At 48.4% G+C, this 21,069-nt stretch overlaps 1 protein-coding gene across 4 annotated transcripts in view; it reads left to right on the plus strand.

Moving 5' to 3' along the window:
- The window catches only part of LOC119448738 (tudor domain-containing protein 7B), a 116,317-nt gene that overhangs the window by 82,085 nt on the left and 13,163 nt on the right, over positions 1–21,069 (plus strand). For all 4 annotated transcript variants that reach the window (XM_037711961.2, XM_049665815.1, XM_049665813.1 and 1 more), the window contains one exon: positions 10,876–11,028. In XM_037711961.2, the coding sequence (XP_037567889.2) occupies positions 10,876–11,028 (153 nt within the window). The remainder of the gene's footprint in view (positions 1–10,875; positions 11,029–21,069) is intronic.

Consider the following 21,069-nt stretch of genomic DNA (forward strand, 5'->3'; position numbering starts at 1 on the left):
AACATTGTTCTTTTATGCCTTGGTTTGCGGTCGCTATTTTCCAGTTTGCTGTAAGTGTGGCATTTCTAATGCATTAGATGGAAACGAAGATGTCTACCTACCTGTGGTCGGGAGGTAGCGAAAAGGAGGTGTCGTCGGACTCCGATAGCAACTAGCCGCTAAGATTCAGCTGTGTGTGTGTGTTCCATACATGTGTTCCATAAAGTTGTTTCAACATAGTACCCGTCGACTAAGGTTTCGTTATTGGATGTGCGCGGTAGAGTCGGCGCCAAGTTAATTTTCTTTTTTTTTTTGATATTTGGGCGGTAATATGACTGTGTGTTACAATCGATGGCGCGGTAGAATGGTGCAAATACGGTACTAAGTTAATGCAACATGGAGGGTGGAATAACTAGGAGGAAATAGTCAAATCTCAATATAATGAACATGAGTATAACGAATTAAAGATAAAATTTAGTTGGACATGCTTTGTTTCAAAGAGTATTCTTCTGTAATAATGAAACCAAAAATGCTAGATCTGAGACAATATCGGTTAAAGTGAAGTGAATATTTGTTCGCTCACAGCTCAAAGGATGTATTCTAGTTGCAAGAATATCAAATCATAAAAATGAAAAGCCACCGAGTAAAATTCCTACTGAGCAGTGTGTGGAAAGAAGGAGCCTCTTGTTACTACTGGAAGAAGTTGCCTCTTGTTGCTACTGGAAGAAGGGAGCGTCTTGTTACTACTGGCGGTTCTCACACGGGGTATTCGCTTTGCTGCTGCCAGCAGTCACTGTGTCGTGCATTGTGGCCTCGCATGTCTGTTCAAGCCAGAGTGTTGAACCGAAAACCTTTTGGCTTTGGCTCGGGTCCAGACTTCTGTGTATTTTCTGGTTCAGTTCATATTGAGCTCTGGAGCAAAAATATAATGGCTCAGACCAGTTCATACGAGTTCATAATAGTTCAGAATTATGGAGAATGAAGAGATTTAGAAAATGATGTTTTTCAGCCTCACCCGTGAATATTTCTGTGAAAGGTGCTTATTTTAGCTCTTACTTGACACCGGTTGATATACTTATGGCGTCTTTAATATTATGCACTAAATTTAATATACAGTGTAGACCGCTTATAACGTAAGTCGCCGGAGTCGTGAATATCTGCACTATAAGCAGTACCGCACTATAACCAAAACAACGATTTTCAAGCCCTGCATGTATGCAAAACATGTAGACCAAGCAGCCGCGTGTATCCGAGAATCGAAGCGTGCGACTGGGAGCATTGCATCCGCGTAAATTTACAAACGCGGAAAGGTTAATAATGTCCAAGTACCCACGATTTCGCATGAAGCAGACAAAGTAATAATTTTTAGGAGCGAAGCTCCTTATAGCGGCACCCGTTCCGTCCCCGTCGTAGTAGTAGTAGTGTGTAACCAGTCTGAGAAAAATGAGAAAAAAAATTCCGAAGTTGTGTCCGTAGCGCGGAATCGAACCAGGGACCCCTCGCTTCCGAGCGCGCGGCGTTAGCCCACTACGCCACGAAGCGCACATAGACACACGCACCACGATGGCAATAAATACCCAACATTAACGAAAGGCCGCGTTTCTAGCGCGTTTCTAACGCGTTTGTGCTAGCGCGTTACGGCCCGTGTAAGAAGCTGGTGTAAGACGCTGTGGCCTCTCCGCCTTACCTTCAACGCGTTTCGAACGCGCTGCCCAAGGCGGTGGCAAGTCAAGTTCAAGTCGAGGAGCGTTTATGAATACGGGGGGTATACTCTCTCAGCAGTCATGTGATGGCGTCGGCAAACGCGGTGCACGTTCCGGCATGTGTAAATGGCTGCGTAAGACGCTGTGGCCGCTCCCCCTTACTAGAGAGTACTGCACGTTTCTAACGCGTTTGTGCTAGCGTCCCCTTAAGCGGGAGATCCGATGATTCCCTCCGGAGCTTCGCCCACTCATCATCATTCACCCCGTGGATATGCTGTGATTTTTTTTTTTTAATGTCGCAGTTTCGCCCAAAAGGCGAAGCATCAGTTGCAATAGCAAATTAGTAGGGAGTTGTAAGGAGTAGGGATAGTAGTTTTATTGGCTGCATAAACTTGACACATTCGCTTACTAACTGAATTAACAAGCGTGGTGCCAACGCGCAGAAGCAAACATGAATAGACTCGATGACCGCAGACAACCACTGTCAAAACGCAGGCGTGGGGAAGCGCGGCCGCCGCCGCAGCGAGCGAAGGTTCGTGCGGTTTATCGCTTCAACGGAAACTGAGCGGCGTTAGCACAGCGTTTACAAAGGTCAGAGCTGTATGGAGATCGCTTTCAAGATACGGTGCGCATGACAACACCGACTGCCGGCACAGTTCTGTTAGATTAAGCGTTCTGGCAAGTGCCAGCCATGGTGCAAGATAATTAGTGCCGATATGCATGCTACAGCTGCATGTAACGTCGCTGTGCGCTGTCACAGAGCCTCTGCAGGGACTTGACAGTGTGTTGTGGCGAAGCTTCAGTTGTTGACAAAAGTAAAACTCACAAGGTATAAAACTAGATTTCATTCGTACCTCGATAAACTTATCCAAACAGGGTAGCGGTTTTCGAAATGCGTTTCACATCTCGTGTAAAGTTACTGAGTGAAGGATGCGATGAAAGTAATAATATTGCCGTGAAGCACTGTTCGTTTTATTTTGAACCGCTTCTGAAAGCTTCTCTAATAGCCTCGTTGGCTACGCGATACGTAACCAAAGCGCGCTTGCTTGAACACTCAGAAAAAAAATATATATATATAGCGTAGCTTGCACTGGAGAATGCTAAAGAGACAGCGGAGCTGATAGGCACCTAGCTAGTCTTGGCTTTTGGGCTAGGCTAAGCACTACCAAGTCATCCCCAGCATATTCTGGAATTTATTGATTATTCATTTATTATCGATTAGCTATCAATTGGCTATCACAAGGTATTGACCACGTATTTGGGCTAGGCTAAGCACTACAATGTCATCTCCAGCATTTTCTGGAATTTATTGATTATTGATCGATTATCGTTTAGCTATTGATTGGCTATCGCAAGGTATTGGCCACGTATTTGGGCTAGGATAAGCACTACCAAGTCATCCCCAGCATTTCCCGGAATTTATTGATTATTGATCAATTAGCTATCGATTGGCTATCTATCGCAAGGTATTGGCCACATATTTGGGCTAGACTAAGCACTACCAAGTCATCCCCAGCATTTTCCGGAATTTATTGATCATTGATCGATTATCGATTGGCTATCGATGACTAAGCTTAAGTAGTCCCAACCATGCGTATCTAGACTTAGCCAGGCTCAGCTTCGCTAGTTCACAGGGGTATTTGCCATTGCACTTGGACCCTTTCTGCTCTACCGCTAGGATTGGCCCATATTTTCTGTATGCACGTTATGGACTAGCGCTTGGCTTAAATAGATCCGCTGGTTAAAAAAAAAAGAATACTTGGGGAGCGCTTCTGCCACGCAACAGTAATCATAATCTGGTTTCCTAGCGTTTCATTTCTTGAAAACTCACCGCTCGGCGCCGCGGCATTGGTGCAGTGGTTATGGTGTTCGGCTGCTGACACGCAAGATGCTGATTCGATCCCGGCCGCAGCAGTCGCATTTCAATGGAGGCGAAATGCTAGAAGCCCGTGTAATGTGCGATGTCAGTGCACGTTAAGGAACCACAGGTGGTCGAAATTTCTGGAACTGTCCACTACGGCATGCATCATAACCACATCATGGTTTAGGCATGTAATACCCCAGTAGTTATTAAGATGAAACTTTATTGTGTTGTATGCAGAGGTGCCCTTTAAAGAGTTGGCAATGGCCTTGTCGAAAACCTGGCGTCGCCGCGGATGGCAAAAAAATGACACGTGGCCCTATGGAAATGCATATACCCGATCACGTGTGGCGCATACCTCGCTCTATACCCAAGTCCGTGATATGCGGGTATGCGCCACACGGGGTTTTACATGTAGCGAAAGCCTATCATGTGGCAATGTATAACCTAATGTGTAACCTAATGTATAACTCAATGCATGACTAAATTTGCAGCAGGCTTCCGCCTTCAAGTGTTACAAAGAGTGTTACGCCGAGCGGAATTTTTAAATATTGGCGCTCGCCACATTCCTATCAAGAATGCCGATGACGGCACAATGCCGCCCTGACGAGTAGCTTTTGTACATCGTTGCTACTCACTCAAACCGTGAGTAGCAACTACACAAACAAGCGCCATGCACAAATAAACACACGCTAGTCCGCAGATTCCCACAGTCTACACCGAGAGGTGGCGCCTGGTGTCGAGAGTATCAGAGCGCGCTTGCATCCTGCGTGTGAGGCTAAAATAATCTGGTCTATAGTTGATGGAGATCAGTTATTTTATTGCCATGCCGTACTGCAACCAGCCTTGGTCTCAAAAAAAAAAATTACACAACGAGTGTCGCAACTGAGCTGACGTGAAGTTATTTGAGACTTTAATGTAGCGTGGCATTCATTTGCTGACTGCAGAAGGCCTTGAGCCTTTGTGCACTTCTTCTTTCTGGGGTTTAACGTGCCAAAACCAGTTCTAATTATGAGGCACGCCGTAGTGGAGGGCTTGGTGCAGTATCGATTTGTCCAAACGCCACGAGAAAAACAAGCAGTGTGTTAAGACTCTGATATCTATATGTCTTTCTGAAGTCAATCTATCTCATAATATACCTTCTGTGTTCTAAACCTCTCCATAAAATTATTGCAATAGGTTTTTGTAAACATACGAGGGTGGTCCGATAAGTACTTAGCCTTCAAAAGAAAAGCGAAAATTTTGGAATGGTGTCGATTTATTTCTCAACATAGTCCCCTTTCATCTCTATACACTTGACCCAGCGATCCTCCAACTTCTTGATCCCGTCAGAAAAATATGTTTTCTCCCGAGCTGCAAAGTAGGCTTCTGTGGTGGCGATAACTTCTTCATTCAACTCAAATTTTTGTCCGGCGAGTGACTTTTTCAAGTTGGGAAACAAGAAGAAATCACTCGGGGCCAAATCTGGAGAATACACTGGATGGGGCACCACTTCCTAGCCCAGTTCGACCAACTTGGCCGTGGCGACGGCGCAGGTGTGAGCTGGCGCGTTGTCATGGTGGAAGAGCACCTTTTTCTTCACCAAATGTGGCCGTTTTTTTCGCAATTCGGCGTCGTATCAGCCCAGTAATTTGGCGTAGTAGGGTCCTGTCACCGTTTTGCCCTTCTCAAGGTAGTCGACGAAGATCACACCTTGAGAATCCCAGAAAATGGTGGCCATCACCTTTCCGGCCGATGCGACAGTCTTCGCCTTCTTCGGAGCAGGTTCTCCGGGTGCAGTCCACTGTTTTGACTGTTCTTTGGTCTCTGGTGTGTACCAGTGGATCCATGTTTCGTCGACGGTCACAAAATGACTCAGGAACTCCTTCAGATTACGCTTAAACAGCTTCAAACACTGCTCTGAAGTGGTCTCACGGATGCGCTTGTTGTCCGGAGTGAGCAAACGCGGCACCCATCGCGCCGACAGCTTTCTCGTGCCCAAAATTTGATGCAGGATATGTATGACCCACGCTGTGTTTTGAGATGCCTACTGTCTCAGCTATCTTGCGCACCTTCAGTCGGCGGTCTGCCAATACGAGGTCGTGGATTTTTGCCACGTTATCGGCTGTGGTAGCCGTTTGCGGGGCCCCTGGGCGAGGCTCATCAAAAACCGACGTGCGACCATGTTTAAACTCGTTGAACCAATTTTTGACGGTTGCCATCGAAGGAGAAGACTGACCGTAGACAGCATCCAGCCGCTCTTTGATTTCGCTGCGCGATTTCCCTTCCAAAAACAAGAATCGAATCACCGACCGATATTGCTCTTTTTCCATTTTTTTAACGGACACACGAAAAATCACCTGCTTCCTCTTCCTCAAGTGGCCAAAAACAAAACCGCGAGCCCGATTCGACTGGAACTTTGCATGTGTCCCTCTAAGGAGAGCGTACTCAACGTCAGTATATGTCTCATGCGATAGCGTCGCGCTCTCGCGGTGAGGCTAAGTACTTATCGGACCGCCCTCGTATTTACTGTTATGCTTGTAAATATTTGCCAATTGAACATATTTAGTGAATCTGCTGAACACGCAGTGTTATGACCCATTCAAATAAATTAAGCAACAAAAGGTATTCATTTTGTTAGCACAGTATGAATCCTGTAAAGGCTGCCATGATGCGAAGCATGGTTTAAAGACTACTGATGTGAAAGCAACCATTGTTTCATCATGGTCACAGAGCCCACGCATCGCACAGCCATTTTTGGCCGTTTTGAATAATGAAATGCATTCTAGAAGCGCATTTTCAAAACTTCCTAATTTTGATGTCGCTAAAATGTCGCCAATTTTTCTGTCACATCACTAAAAAAGTCAACAGTTGCTTAATAGAAAATTATGTCACTAAACGTACAAGAAAGTTACTATATTTAGAGAGAAAATAGCAGTGGCAACACTGGTCTGTAGGACCTTACGAACTGTTTGTCAAACTGGTTCAAAGCGGTACCTTCAAGTTCGGGTTTGGGTTCAGTTCCAAGATGGCAAAAAATATCGGTTTGGCTCGGTGCAGTTTAACTGAAAATTATGGTTCACGTCATGTTTTTGGTTCAGCACTGGTTTGGTTTGACACCCTAATTGAAACAGCACAAGATATGAAGTCTAGCATTGTCTGCTGCCCAGTGTTGTGAAAAAAAAAAGTGATTGTAATGATGTGTATGCCAAGGTTTTACAGTGGGTTAATACTTTGCACAAGGGCGGCTGCAGTATTGCTCTCTTTGGTATGTCCCTGTATGCTATCATGCATTACACGCATAATTTAGCTTTGTTCATGTGCCACCATATACAGTATAGACCACTTATAACGTAACCATTTATAGTGCAGAACTGGCTACAACGTGGCCTTTTCCGACCCCTGTTTACCGTCCCATAGAACTCCATGTATACGCATACCGCTTACAGTGCAGACGCGTGAGACGAAATACCGGTTATAATGCGGCTTCCGCGGGAAAATCTCGCCGACAAGGGCGGCAGCGAGCACGCTTCTCATCAAGGTGCGTGCTGCCGGCCGGTGTATGCATTATTCAATGCAATCAAACTCTCGTTAATTCGGACGTATTTGGCCGCACATCAGTTAATTCAGACTACTTTCGGAGCTCGGTGAGCGAGGAGCGCCGCAAATGTGTGACGCAAAAGAGCAAGAATGGCGGTAGCCTCCAACCGTAACGAAGCGGCTGAGTCCGCATCGCCGCAGCCATCAGTTGAAATCTTATGTGAATGACAGCAATGCCGGAACGCTTCGAGCCTATTTGTGTATTTAAATCCTGTATTCTTGCGTTTACTGCCGTGCATATAACACTGCGTTGGCCGCAGGCTTTCGTAACTGCGTAGTCGTCATCCACGATCGCGTCGATAGCACCGCGGTTTTCTCCGCAGTGGTTGCAGCGAACAGTAGTGTCGTTTCTACTCGGTACGCGCGTCGGCCGCGTACCTAAAAAACTGTGTAGTCACCATCGAAGATCGCATAGATAGCGACCGCGGTTTCGACGGCCAGTTGGAGCAACTGGACGACTCAGTGCGTGGATCGGGCGCGTGCCTTCAGCACTGCAAAGTCGCCGTTCATAATCACGTCGATAGTGGTCACGGTTTTTTCCGCAGCGGTTGCGGCAAACAGTTGTTTCGTTTTGACTCGGTGCAAAGCTGTCGAGATTGAAGAGCACCGGCTACATCGTGATTATGTTTTCGCCAGCTCACTGAAGAAAACTTAATCGCGATGTGCGCGTGATAGTACAAAGCATGTCTACATGCTTGGTCTACATGTTTTGCATACGTACAGGGCTTGAAAATCGTTGTTTTGGTTATAGTGCGGTGCCGCTTATAGTGCAGATATTCGCAACTCCGGCGACTTACACTATAAGCGGTCTACACTGTATATGTATGCGACTTAGCTATAGTGAGCTTGGACTGTCATGTCACAGTCTTGAAGCATAGTCATAAAAGATGAAAAGCCACCTCGTAAAATTCCCAGTGAAGCAGTGTGTAGAAAGAATTAAACTTTTGTTGCTGCTGGTAGTGTGCTGCCAGCAGTCATTGTGTCATGGATTGTGGCCTCGCGTGTCAGTTCAAGTTTATGCATGAGACCGGCTGAAGCATTGCTCTCTTTCGCATGTGCTTTGTGTGCTGCCGCATTACGTGCATAAACAAAAATTATGGCTGGTGTGCTTGATCACAAAGCTATCACTTGGGTCTTTTTGTGGGATTTAATTAATGAATGCTTGCTGACAAGGCTTTAGCCACAAAAAGCTTCCTAGGAGCGTGTGGAGCTTTTTTGGACTGCTGAAATTTACTAACCTCGCTTTAAAGGGGCCCTGAAACACTTCTTGAATGTCGTAATAAAACGTTGCCAATCTGTACAAGAGGCTCCTGTGAACATGTAAGACAAATACTATTTCACTGCATGCAGCAGGGATACTATTACAGTCTCAGGTCAAAAACGTGAAAAATTGCTTGCTCTGGTGGCTTTCGCAATGTCGTAATGCAGTGTCATCGCAGGCAGCTGGACCCACAGCAGCTATTGGCTGATTTCACGATCGCGAGAACATTCTCAGTAATGCAGTTATTGCTTATTTGAGTTAAATCAATGAAAAATGTCTGAAATCTCAAAAAGACAGAAAAATAACTGCCGGTCTACACACGACAGTTGCGCATAGCTGCATCTGCTGTGCGTGGCCTCCGAGATTGCTGCGACGTGCCCTTTGGCCACCGAGACGCTCAACCTTTGGGTAGGATTTTGCCCGCTTGGCTTCTTTCCTGTCTAGCTTCCAGTGTGCTAGCGGAGATGAAGAGAGAGAGAGAAAGCCATGCATCGGTGCGATAACTTGACTTGAAGGATTAGAAAAATCTATGCAGCATAAGATTCGTAAGACGACGTCCTTTAGTGAGGCAATTCTCTGATCATTTAGAAAAGTGCTTCAGGGCATTTTTTAATAAAAATGCCCATTTGCGAAGTTCTTGGCTGCTGCTAAGACTTCATACCCACCATGGTGGCGTAGTGGCTTCAGCGTTAGCCTGCTAAGGTGGAATGCACAGGATCAAATCGTAGCGGTGCTGCCCACATTTCAGTGGGGGTGAAATGCAAAAATACTCGTGTGCCGTGCATTGTGATGCACGTTAAAGAGCCCCAGAATTTTTTAAGACTTCATACTTTGAACTAAGACTGAAACTGGAAGTGAGACTTCATTATATCGAGGTTCAACTGTAGTACACATGAAACTAATTATGTACCAACTGCAATATGAAATATTGCATGAACAAAACTCATTCAAGAATTACAACATGCTTTATACATACATTGCATACTTGCCAATTTTATGTTTTTATAATGCAGTCTTGGCTGGCCTAAATAATGTAGCATACTCGAAGCCACACCTCTAGGGGCCATTGTGCCTGCTCATATTTGCTTCGATGTGCAGCCACAGCTGCTAAACTGGTGCTACACAGAGTGCAGCCATGCGTTCGCATGCCCTGCAATATTTTATATCTGATTGCACTCTGTCAACTTAAGAGCTGCCCAGAACATTTTGTGTCACGTTTTGTGTGTCGTGGTAGAACTGGGTTTTTCAACCAACCATCGCTGTATGTTTGTGATATACAGAAAAGTGTAACTTTCTGTCATACAGGATGGTTCAAATAATGAAAGGGATGTTTCTTTAAAGAGATGTTAAAGAGAGAAAAAAATTTTTTAGCTGCATTACTAAGTTACCTTCCTGCAACACTAGAAAAGCTACTCTTACTGTGACAACTGGCTTGTCTAGCCAGAAGAGACTAAAAAATGACAGACTGGCGGCGATGCCTCCTTGGAGTTTCCACACGATCTCACCGTGATGTCATGAATTTTGATGGCATGTGCTTCTGCCTAGCTAATTTACCGGTAGAGGAAGACTATGTTGTGTTCTAAAGGAGCCAAAGACTGAACTTGGCAAATTTTGAGATGTTTTACCGAGCCATAACAGGGCCAAATTTGAAAAAGTACTTTGAAATCTGTGATATCACACTGACGTGCTGCTGTTGGTGTTCCGGCACAAAATTTACAATAAATGAAACTTTGACCTTCATTTTCCTTTCTGATAGTCAACCTACTAACATGAAATGAATGAAAATAGAGTCTTTAAATATGCATTATTAATCTTAACTGTATTATTATTTAAAGATAGTCCCTTTAAATTGCTGCATGAGGACGTTTAAAAAGTTTGTGCAGATTGCCATTTCAGAATCACTACCACGGGAATACCTGTGAACTTTTACAATTTTGTTGTAAAATGTCAGATTTTTATGCTTGTTTATGATTGTAATGTCATCAGTAATTTTTAGATTTTTCATTTTCTTCAAGTATAGTGCAAAACTGATTTGAAGTAAATATAGACAGTCTCCGACTGACTTTTTTCAGAGCCAGATCTTCCGCCTCCGCTCGATTATTCTAACCTCCCTGCATCACCACCACCCACCCCGTAGAACCAGTGAATAACGGAAACTTCAAATTAAGCTGTTGTTTATATATTTCATGAATAAAGTTCATGAATATTTTTGTTTGCGGTGCAAATCACTTTAGCTGTGACTATCAGAGTGTCTGTTCATAGCACTCCCACAGGACTAACTTCACACACACACAAAAAAAAAACAATATCTTGAGTAATAAGACAATGTTTAGCATGTTTCATGAAATTTTACTATTTTCTGGCTGTATTTCTGAAATGTTAAGGTTAGCATGTGTGTATGTGCATTGTATTCAGTGATACATGCTGTAGCACTAAATTCAGTGAAAAAGAATGACATAAGAAAGGTGTCTTTACATTCCGGCATGTTGCAGACAAGAAGAAAGAAAAGCCAAGCGAGTACCTGCCTTGACTCGCGTCTCCTCACAAACCTTTTCCGAAAAAAAGGTAGAAGAGAAAAAGTTTGATGAGAAGAAAGCTGAAAGCAAGAAAGCTGAACAGAAAAAGGCTGAGGCTGCCACTAATGGGTGAGTCTTGCTTATGAGTCTTATGAAACACAAAGGCCTTGCTTTCTGTTTCATAATCGGTCATGCACTTTTCTTGCTTGACCCCTTATGGCTACTCTTTCTATGTACAATTGCACATATGCCTTGAGCGCCTTTCCACCAGCTATCCACATGTTGAAGCTCCAAATTTAACCCTTAGCAAATCAGTTCAGCAGATATTCACAAGCTCTGGTAGAAGATTCACGAAAGGGAGAAAGGGTCATACACCTGACAGCAGCAGAAGGCTGCAAAGAACAGCCACATCGGTTTCTTAAAAGAAAGCTTTGATTTTCTTTTTTATCCTTTACTGCTGCAATGCTTTCTTCTGGGACACTTGTCTGGGTTTACTGTAGCTTTGTGCTGCTGTCGAATGGATGACTATTTTTCCCTTTCATAAATCTTCCTACAGACCATGCGGATATCTGCAGAACTGGTTTGCTGGATTGAATTTTAAGTTTTAACCTATGAATAGCTGGTGTGCCTTTAAATATCTAAAACACTGGCTAGAGGATGTTAATTACATGGGAAAGTTACATTTAGTTTAAAGCAATCTTTCACAAGTCCTCAGAGTAATATAACATTGGTGTCCTTATTTGTTATGATTGTAGGCGATAAGTTCACTTTCACCTTGTATTTAGCAGAAGCAAAATTAGACCACCCAGAAGCTTCCCTGATATTGCGTCATTACGGCTTTCCAGCTGCTCATTATGGAAAGCGCTGTTCATTCAGTCATCTGTTCATTCTCTATTCTGAACCTCCACTAACTGACCAAGTTTCTTTAAAGGGCCCTGAACCACTTTTTATCGAAGTGGAGAAAGGCACTTGAAGTGAAAATAGGCTATTTCAGAAATAGTTTGCCGCAAAAAGTATTCAAATGCGTTCAGCAGAAGTGGAGTTATTGGCCATCAAACACTGCCTCCGCTGTGCTTCAGTTCCTTCTTCAATGCCTTGCACTGCAAAGGCTACGGTAGAGTAGGGCGCGGCCACAATGTTCCGCCTTCGAAATGTCACTGTGGCACGCAGTTCAAATTTCATTTTGGGTGTTAACGTAGGCGCCACGACTTTGAATTTCGGTGCTTACTACGCGTTAAACATAAGCCAGACGCGTTTGTCCTCGGTGAGCCGCCGTGCGCTTAACTAGTGGACTCGTGTCGGCACCTCGTGGCTGCAGTGACCAATAGCAGTAGGATATATTAGGTGTCTCAGCTAACACTGAACAAGCCTTAAAGAGAAAATAAAGCCTTTTCTGCAATGGAACCAGCTGTACGTATTTTCTTTGTATTAAGTAATTAGTATTGATTTAACAGACATGCGAGATTCGTAGAGCACATTAGAAAACAATATTTTCTGTCATTAATGATGTGTTGCCGTTTGCGTAGCTCTTTGTTTATGAAAGACTGCAAAACATTTAAAGAGCTGCCACAGCCTGCTGCTTGTGCACCACAGCACCCTTCTTTTTAAATATGAAACAAAAAGCTATGTAAGAGGTAATAAAATATGTTGCAACAAACTAAAAGTGATGTTCTCATATGCGTTCTACAAACCTTCTATTGCCATTGTGGCAATATTAAGAGCTCAGTTAATCACCTTGAATAATTCTAATAACAAGAAAACAAAACACATAAGAGGCTCCTCTATGAGCTTGCTAACAATCAGTGGCATAGCCAGGGGGTGACACAGAGGACACACGCCTCCCCAGTCAAGTGGGTGACCACCCTGAAAAAAAAAATTTCTGGCTATGCCACTGCTAAGAATATGCAGTTTGTTTCGATATCACAGAAGGCTTGCCCTAGTATACAATGGGAAGCATTAAGAAACAAGTTGGGGGGAAGGGAACTACTCACCAAAGAAAGCTGTGATTGCAACTGCTGGACTTAGGTTGCATTTCGAGCTACAGCTGAAATCGAGGGTGTGACAGCAGGCCACCTATTCGGGAAGAGATGTTGAAAAGTAAGATTGCATTATTGTTTGTGGATCTTAGTTGTTTTTGGGGCGCAGTTACTTATAGGAGCAGGACTATAAACGTCAGCACAAAGAGGCAAAGCATGTACCTCTGATGTTTGAGGATCTGAAGTGACCCCCCAACTTGACTCCAAAAGTGCTCAATTGGATGCTGTGAGGTTTTTCGTTGATCAGATTTTTTTTGTTTTGTTTGAAGGGCATACTACTAAGCCTGCATTAGATGTTCAGCTTCATTTCAACCAGCTACAAGAACAAGCTAGGATGAATTAATAAGCAGTCTTGGTGCAGCTGGCAACCACTTGAATATACTATAGACAATACTTTAATGGTTCTTGGTGGCGGCTGTGCATGGCACGGCTGAGCCGGCCACGCGGGCCCTATCTTGAAAGCAATCTGCGATGAGTACAGAGTCTTAGGTGCGCTGAGGACTGATAGCTTTGTGTGCGCTGTGTTCTGGCCGCTTCGTTAGCATTGAAGCGAAAGGCAGCATGAAGGTAAATTTGTTCGCTGCAGCTGCCGCTCTTCTTAATGCCAACGTTTTGAAATCGAGTGTTCGTGGGCATCGAGCGAGCTGTGTTCGTGGGCATTGGGCGAGGCGCGTGCCGGTGTGGCGCAGCTGCTCACGTGCAGTTCTAGAGCCTTCTCATTCCGCGTGCAAGTTATACGACGCATTCATTCAGCAGCAGAGCCACGGCACCGCTACTGTCGACGCTAAAGAACACAAGGCGACGCGTATATGTAGTGGTTCAGATGATTCGATTATTAAATGTCATTATATCTCTCGCTATTATGTCTCTCTGTAATGTTCATTATTCACTCATTTAGTATTTTATTCGTGTCGTATTTCACACTTACTTACGTCAACCATACATTTGATTCGGCTGCACTTTTGCTTCGACGCTCAACTGGTTAGGGTCGCTACCTGGCCGGTTCACCGATCCACCGGCACGGCCGGTTTTACGCGCAAGCGTAGATGCCCTGTCATGAAATCGGTGAAACTATGTCGCCGCGAGAGAAGCGAGCGGCGGAGGAGGAAGGCGCCTGGGGTGGATAAGAGAATCTCAAGGTTCGCGCCCTATCCGTTTGCTCTTCGACGCTGCGGTGTTCGCGGAGGAGGAGAAGAAAAACATTTATTTGACAGAATAAATGGGGTTTGTGGTGTGGGGCCCACTTGGTTCATGAGACCCATTCAAGCGGATGTGGCTGCCCTCACTCCAGGGCACCACAGCCTCCGAGTCCCTTGTTGTAATTCAAAATGGCCGTATAGTCGCACGGTACCGGGGTAGGCTCCTCCGGCGCAGGATCATGGAGTGCTCGGTCTGTTGTGTATCCTCGAGCCACCCTGCCTGCCTCCCGGTTCCCTTCCAGTTGTGACCCGGCCTCCATATTATGCTATGTCGGATGGGGGGATTTCGTGTATCTAAGGGTTCTTTAGAAGCTGGAGTGCCAAGGAGAATATTCAATTCTGTTTGGCAGACTCGCCCATGCAGGAAATTTCGGCAGGCCGCCTGGGAATCTGTAAGGATGTTCAGCGACCGTCTGGTTGTTGCCGTGGGCAATGGCTAATGCGATGGCCGTTTCTTCAGCCTCCGTGATGGAGGTGCAGTGAATGGATGCACTGCTGATTTCGCGAATATGATAGTCGACCACTGTGGCTACAGCCCTATTGCGATTTCCATACACCGCTGCATCTACATATGTTGTGTTGATCCTATTTGAGTAGTCTTTACAAAGAGCTTCAACTCGGGCCTCCCGTCGCCCATGATGAAGTTGCGGGTCCATATTACGGGGTATGGGGGCTACATTGTAATTGGCCCGGAGGTTGGGTGGAATACATTGTTGTTCAGTGATGTCTTGAAGGGGGCCCACATGCCCAAGGTGTCGCAGCAGGTCCCTCCCGGTGGTAGTCTATGTGAGTCGGGCGAGTTGAGTGGCTACTTGTGCTTCCCGTAACTCTTCAAACGTGTTATTGACGCCAAGGCTTAATTAAGAGCTTGTTGTTGGGGGTTCCTAGAGGGAGCTTAAGGGCCGCCTTGTACGCCCGTCGTAGCAAGCCGTCTACCTGGTCTTGTTCCCCTTTTGTGACATGCGGATAGGGGAGGCTGTAATTCACTCTGCCGACAACAAGGCTGCGGACGAGTTTCAGCGTATCCTTCTCTCGCATGCCGTGGCGACAGATGGTGACGTGCACAATCATATGAGCGACCTGTAGAGTGGTGGTGCGTAGGGTGGTGAGGGTGTGGTTGTTTTGACGGTTCGACTGCACCCAGATGCCCAGGATGCGAACGAGAGCTTTCTCCGATATTTCTTGTCCGGCCAGTATAATGCGTAGTCGGTGGCCGGGATCTTGGGTGTTAGGTTTGTTGCTCTTTCCATGCCAGATGCGGATGAGCTCCGACTTCTCTGTGGAGCAGGCCAGGCCACATTCACGTATGTAGTCCTCCACGCAAGTGGCAGCTTGTTGCAGCTTGGCTTCTTTTTCTCCGAGGGAGCCCTGTGTGGTCCATACATAGCGTGATGTCATCCGCATAAAGCACATGGTGGACTCCCTTAATTTGTTGGAGTTTCCGTGCGAGGCCTATCATAGCTACATTGAAAAACAGCGGGGAGATGACAGACCCCTGCGGGATTCCTTTGTTGGGGACGCTTAGTGAGGCAGATCGAAGTGTGCCCAGCCTTATTGTCGCAGTGCGATTAGAAAGGAAGGTCTTCACGTATTCGTAGGTTCCATGGCCGCAGTTGAGTTCAGCGAGTTCGTCTAGGACAGCATGATGACTAACATTGTCAAGAGCACCTTTTATGTCCAGGGTCAAGAGTATGTGTGCCCCATGTTCTGAAGCGCCTTGCCTGGTTTTGGGATCAGAATAATGTCTGCATGTTTCCATTCGGGCGGAACTGTACCTTGTTCCCAGTTTGCGTTGAGAAACGTTGTGAGGTCCTGCACTGCTGCATCGCTGAGGTTCCTTATGAGGCCATAGTTGACATGATCAGCACCGGTGGCCGTGTTGTGAGTGCAGCTGCGGATAGCAGCATAGCCCTCATCAACCGTAATGGGGCTGTCGAGGGTGTGATTAGGCCCCCCCCCCCCAGTACGAACCCTGATAGGGAGGAGGGATGGTGGAGCCAAAGCATTTGCATCGAATTTGCTCCAGGAGTTCATCTTCAGTGCCTGGGTAAGTGTGAATGAGTCTTGCTACTGCTTTGTTCGTTTCATTTTTCGTTCTTGTGGGGTCGATGAGTGACTTTAGGATACACAGGTCCGGGCTGTGCCCAGCGATTTTTGTAGAGTGTCGCTAAATTGAGCCCAATTAAGGCAGGTAAGTCGCGCTGCATAGTTTTCCGCCTCGATTGTGAGACCGGCGATCTTAAGCTTTAACTTGCGATTGTGCTTCTGGGTCTTCCACCTCTTGATGAGGCTTCGACGTGCCTCCCAAAGGTGGAGAAGATGGCCGTCAACTTCTGGGTTCTGTAATGTTCTGGCTATGCTCTTGGTGCACTTGTCTCTCACTTGTGTAAGTTGTGGAATCCAATCACTGAGATTTGTAAGTCGTTCGAGAGACGAGGTGCTTTCTTTGCGAAAGGCGTTCCAGTGTGTGATCCTTGCGTGCGGCGACATTTGGCGCACTCCATGAGTTGCGTTCTGATGATGTAGTGGTCGCTGCCCAGTGTCTCTTGCATGTTTTCCCAACTGTACGTCGCCTTGACCCGAACTAGAGTGAGGTCGGGACTGGTGTCTTGGCATATGCTGTTTCCGAGTCGCGTGGGTGCACCTGGGTCATTAAGCAAGTCTAACTGAAAATTGTCTATAGCCACAGCTAATTGCCTGCCTTTGGCATCTGTTTTCCTGTAGCCCCACTTGTCGTGGTGTGCGTTGAAGTCGCCTAGTATGACGATTTCTTTGTCTCGTGCGATGCGGCAGGCTTCGCTAATGAGAGTCCGAAGATCCGTGTTCGATTGCCTTGGCCAGCTATAGACATTCAGCATGAACATGCTGTTTGGTGTTCTTTTTCTTGTTTACTTGCAGGAGAAGTTCGAGAATAACATGGTCAGCATTGGTACAGTATAGACCACTTATAACGTAACCGCTTATAGTGCAGGACTGGATATAGTGTGGTCTTTTCAGACTCTCGTTAATTTTCGATAGCACTCCATGTATACACGTATCGCTTATAGTGCAGTTGCAGGAAACGAAATACCGGTTACAGTGCGGCTGCCTGGGAGTACGGAAGTCAGCGGAGACGGCGAACGCTCCCCTCAAACGGGAGCCCCAAGGAGTACTCGAGGAAGAGAGACCAAGTGGAGGAGAAGGGCACGTGGTGCGAACGAACAGCCAGTGAGGCTGAAACCAGAATCTTGAGCGCGAGTGAGATATCACGGCGCGGATAGCGAGCGAGGGCCACGAAACTGCCAACGCCATCCAACTGTCGCTTCACGATAACGGCAGTAAACGAAACTTCGGGGAGCGGGCGGCGCCGGCACAGCACGGCGAAGCGCGCACGCGGATACCGTGAAATGTGAGGGAGGAGGGCGGCAGGGAAGCGGATTTCGCCTCGGCAACTTGGCCGCTTCGGTGGCTCCCCTCGCCCTCCCTCGTAGCTCCCCCACTTTCGACTGTCACCGTGCGCGCCCAGGCGCCGCCGCTCCAGCCGGCCCGGCGCCAGCTCCCCGAAGTTTCGTTTTCTGCCGTTATCGGGAAGCGGGCGTTTGCCGGCGTGGGCAGTTTCGTTGGCCGGCGGCCTGGGACAGCGCCGCTGCTTCCCTCAGCGCCGTAGCCGCAGCGTGCAAGGTCAACACGTGACTAGAAAGTAGAGGAAGCATAAAGGAGAAAGAAGGGTTCACTGCCAGTTTCTACGCGTGGCTACGGTAGCGTGGCTGAGACGTCGGCACGTACACGCATCTTCCGGCGCAACGCAGAATCGGCGACCTTGCCATTTGAGAGAGGGTGATATTTCCGCCGCGGTTTTTTTTTTCTTTTTCTTTCTTTCTTTTTTTTTCTTTTCTTCCTTTTTATTTTTTTTTTTCGTTCGCGCGCGACATTGAGGGGTCTCTCCTAGCTGCTTTGTTCGCTGATGCGTGCATCAAGGCGATTTTCAATGGCATCTAGTCGAGCACTAAGTTGTGTGCTTTGGTGTGGAGGGCTTGGTAAAGCTGCTGTGTAAGCTGCTGCGTGAGTAGTTAGTAGTTGTGTGATCTGCTGTGTGAGGTCACTCAGCATGTTGTTTATAGTGTTGAAAGGGTGACTGGAGTGTCCTGGGGGGATTGCGGGGGTTTGATGGCTGAGGAGTTCAGGGAGAATGGTGCGGGGAGTGAGGTACGAATCCCCGTGATGAGGGCTCTTAGCTGTGCCAGTTCTTTAGCATACGTGGCTCATAAAGTTTGTAATTTACGTTTGAGTGACTCATTTTCGCTAGCTAGGTTGGTGCGGGTGGGGTTGATTTTGCGAGTGCGGAGCCGCGAGAGTGACAATATCTGCCGGCCAGCTCACCTTGGCGCCATCCCAAGCTGTGTGGGCGTTGTGATCCTTCGTCTTCTCGCTGCTGATGTTCTGGGGGTGTCTCGGCTGCTGTTGCTCAGTGTTCTGGTGGTTCCGCAGGCGGCCCTGGGGTTGATCCTGGCCCGGGCCCGCTAGGGGGAGGGGCGGGAAGGACGTGGATCGGGACCGAGATCTGGATGGGCTGCGTGATGTGTCCCCCTCCGAGCTTAACCATCGAGGGCGGCGTGTGGGTGGTCGGCGGTGTGGGTTGCGACCGCGTTCAGAGTAAGTTGGCGTTTTGGTCGAGTCAGGTGGTGGTCGTTGGCAAACTGTCTTTAGGCGCTGTCGACACTCCTTAGCACCGGTTAGGTGTCGCTGTCCACATATCTGGCACTGGGTAGAGCAGGGGTGCTCCGTTGACGGATTGAGAAGGCCGCAGTTGCGGCACACGGGAGCTGTCGGGGTGGGGCATACGTCGGATCTGTGCCCTTGCTGCAGGCATACCTGGCAGACTTGTCGGGTAGTTCAGTAAGGGTGGCATGCCACCTCACCTCCGTAGTAGAGTACGTATCGAGGAATCATAGGATCCTCGAAGGTGATGACTGCTTTGTTGGAGTCTCCTAGCGTTAGGGCACTGTGCACAGTGACGCCTTGCCTGCGTACACGTAGATATTTGCCAAGAGCTCCTCTGGTGGTGTTTTTGGATCGACGCCGTGAATGACACCGCGCAGCGTGCCTTGTGGGGCAGTCACATATGTGTTGAACGCTGTGGGAACGCTGACGTGAATAGTGGATAGGAGCCAACTGTGGAAGAGGAAGATCACGGACGCGCGGGCTGCGGCTGGGCGCCCTTGGGCGCGGCCGGCCGAGATTGGAGCTGCTGCCGTGGACCGCGGGACCGAGGCATTTTTCCCACATTGGCGCCCGTAACGTGGGACCCCAGATGCGTTCCGAGACGGAGCGTGGTCGTGGGGAAGGCTGGAGGTACCCGTTCCACGGCCGGTAGCGGCTCCTACCCGGCTTGGCGCATGACCATTCCTGCGGTGCGAGCTGCACCTCTGGTGTTCGATGACGTGCGGTTCTGCCGGTTCCTCCTTCGTCGCCGTCAGCGAGCCTGGCGTGGGTCCTGGTGGTGGCGTGGTCTTCTACGCGCTGCTGCAGCTCCCGGCGCCGCCGTTCGAGAAGGGCATCGCCAGCGCAGGTGACATCATGCGCGCGATCACGCCAACACCAACCACCTCAAGAGCGGCTCCATCCCACGATGCGTGGTTCTCTGCTGCGGTTGCGGTGTGGTCTCTGGTGGCAAGGCATTGAGCGGGCGGCGGCTCCTTCCGGCGACCTGTTGCATGCACTCATCAGAACGTGGTTGGAGAATAAAACCAGACCTGGTGTGCGCCAGGGGACCCGTTTAGGGCCCTTCGGTTCCTGCAAGACCTCAACTCCGAAGCTGCACCACCTGGGTCTGCTCAGTCATCGCGAGGAGTCCGTCATGGAAGCCAGTCAGGTCTAGGGCCTGCGGGTTCCTGGAAGACCTCGGTGACTCGGCCTTGACGGCTCCGCGGATCCTCGTTCGGTGCATTATCAGTCTCCAAGGTTTGCCCGCCGGTAGGAGTGTCATGCCGTCACTGCCAGCCACCGTGGGCCAGTGCCGTCGCCGCGTTCGCAGCGCAGCTGCGGGGAAAAGCGCTGGCCATGGAGGAAGGAATGGCGCTAGGGAATGCTTGCACCCGTTGAGTCGACGACCAACTACACCACGCGCCGCCGACTCGTAGACTCGTCGCGCCGACCCATCGACTCGTCGCACCTCCTCGTTTTGTGCCTTGCGGTGTGCTTGCTGTGACGAGGTGGCGGAGTGAGCAAGTGATTTTGCAACGCGGAGCAGGGGTGTGTGTGCCATTTGCTGTTGTGTGTCTTGCGTTGGGGTGATCGTGGCCGTGCTCAGCGAGCGCGTAGCGTCGTCGCCCATGGCGACGCGGCATCTCTCGTTGTCCGTGCCGCCGGGTTTGACCGCCTTGTTGCCAGCCAGTACCGTCAACGCCCTCGTAGAGGGAGGGGCAGTGTGGGAACGCTGACACGAATTGTGGATAGGAGCCAACTGTAGACGAGGAAGATGACGGACGCACGAGCTGCGGCTGGGCGCCCTTGGGTGCGGCCGGCCGAGACTGGATCTGCTGTCGTGGACCGCGGGACCGAGCGTTTTCCCACAACGCGTAGTCTTTGCCGCCCAGGGCCAGCGTGTTCACTCGACAGAGTACACGCGCTGTCTCTTCGTGCGGTGTACTCACGATGATGTTAGATCCGGGTTGGGTTCGTACAATGAAGTCGTTGCCCGTGCAATGGGGGTGGGATTTGCGAGCGGCCAGTATGGCGCAAGAGATTTGATGCATACAGAAAGGATGTGTGGAGTATTCCTGGATGGCTAGGCCTTTCTTCGGTCGCATTACGATTTTAAGGTCGCTTCTTGGCAGCGGCGGCAGCTTTCGTCGCAGCTGGCGCGGCGCCGTGGAGTCCGTTATCGTTGGAGCGTTCCCGGTGGCGTTCGGTGTCGCAGCTTGCCTGGCTTGCTGCTGCGTTGCTGCCCGCTCGCG

Source organism: Dermacentor silvarum, chromosome 4 (genome assembly GCF_013339745.2).
Source record: "Dermacentor silvarum isolate Dsil-2018 chromosome 4, BIME_Dsil_1.4, whole genome shotgun sequence".
In the NCBI taxonomy this organism is placed as follows: Eukaryota; Metazoa; Arthropoda; class Arachnida; order Ixodida; family Ixodidae; genus Dermacentor; species Dermacentor silvarum.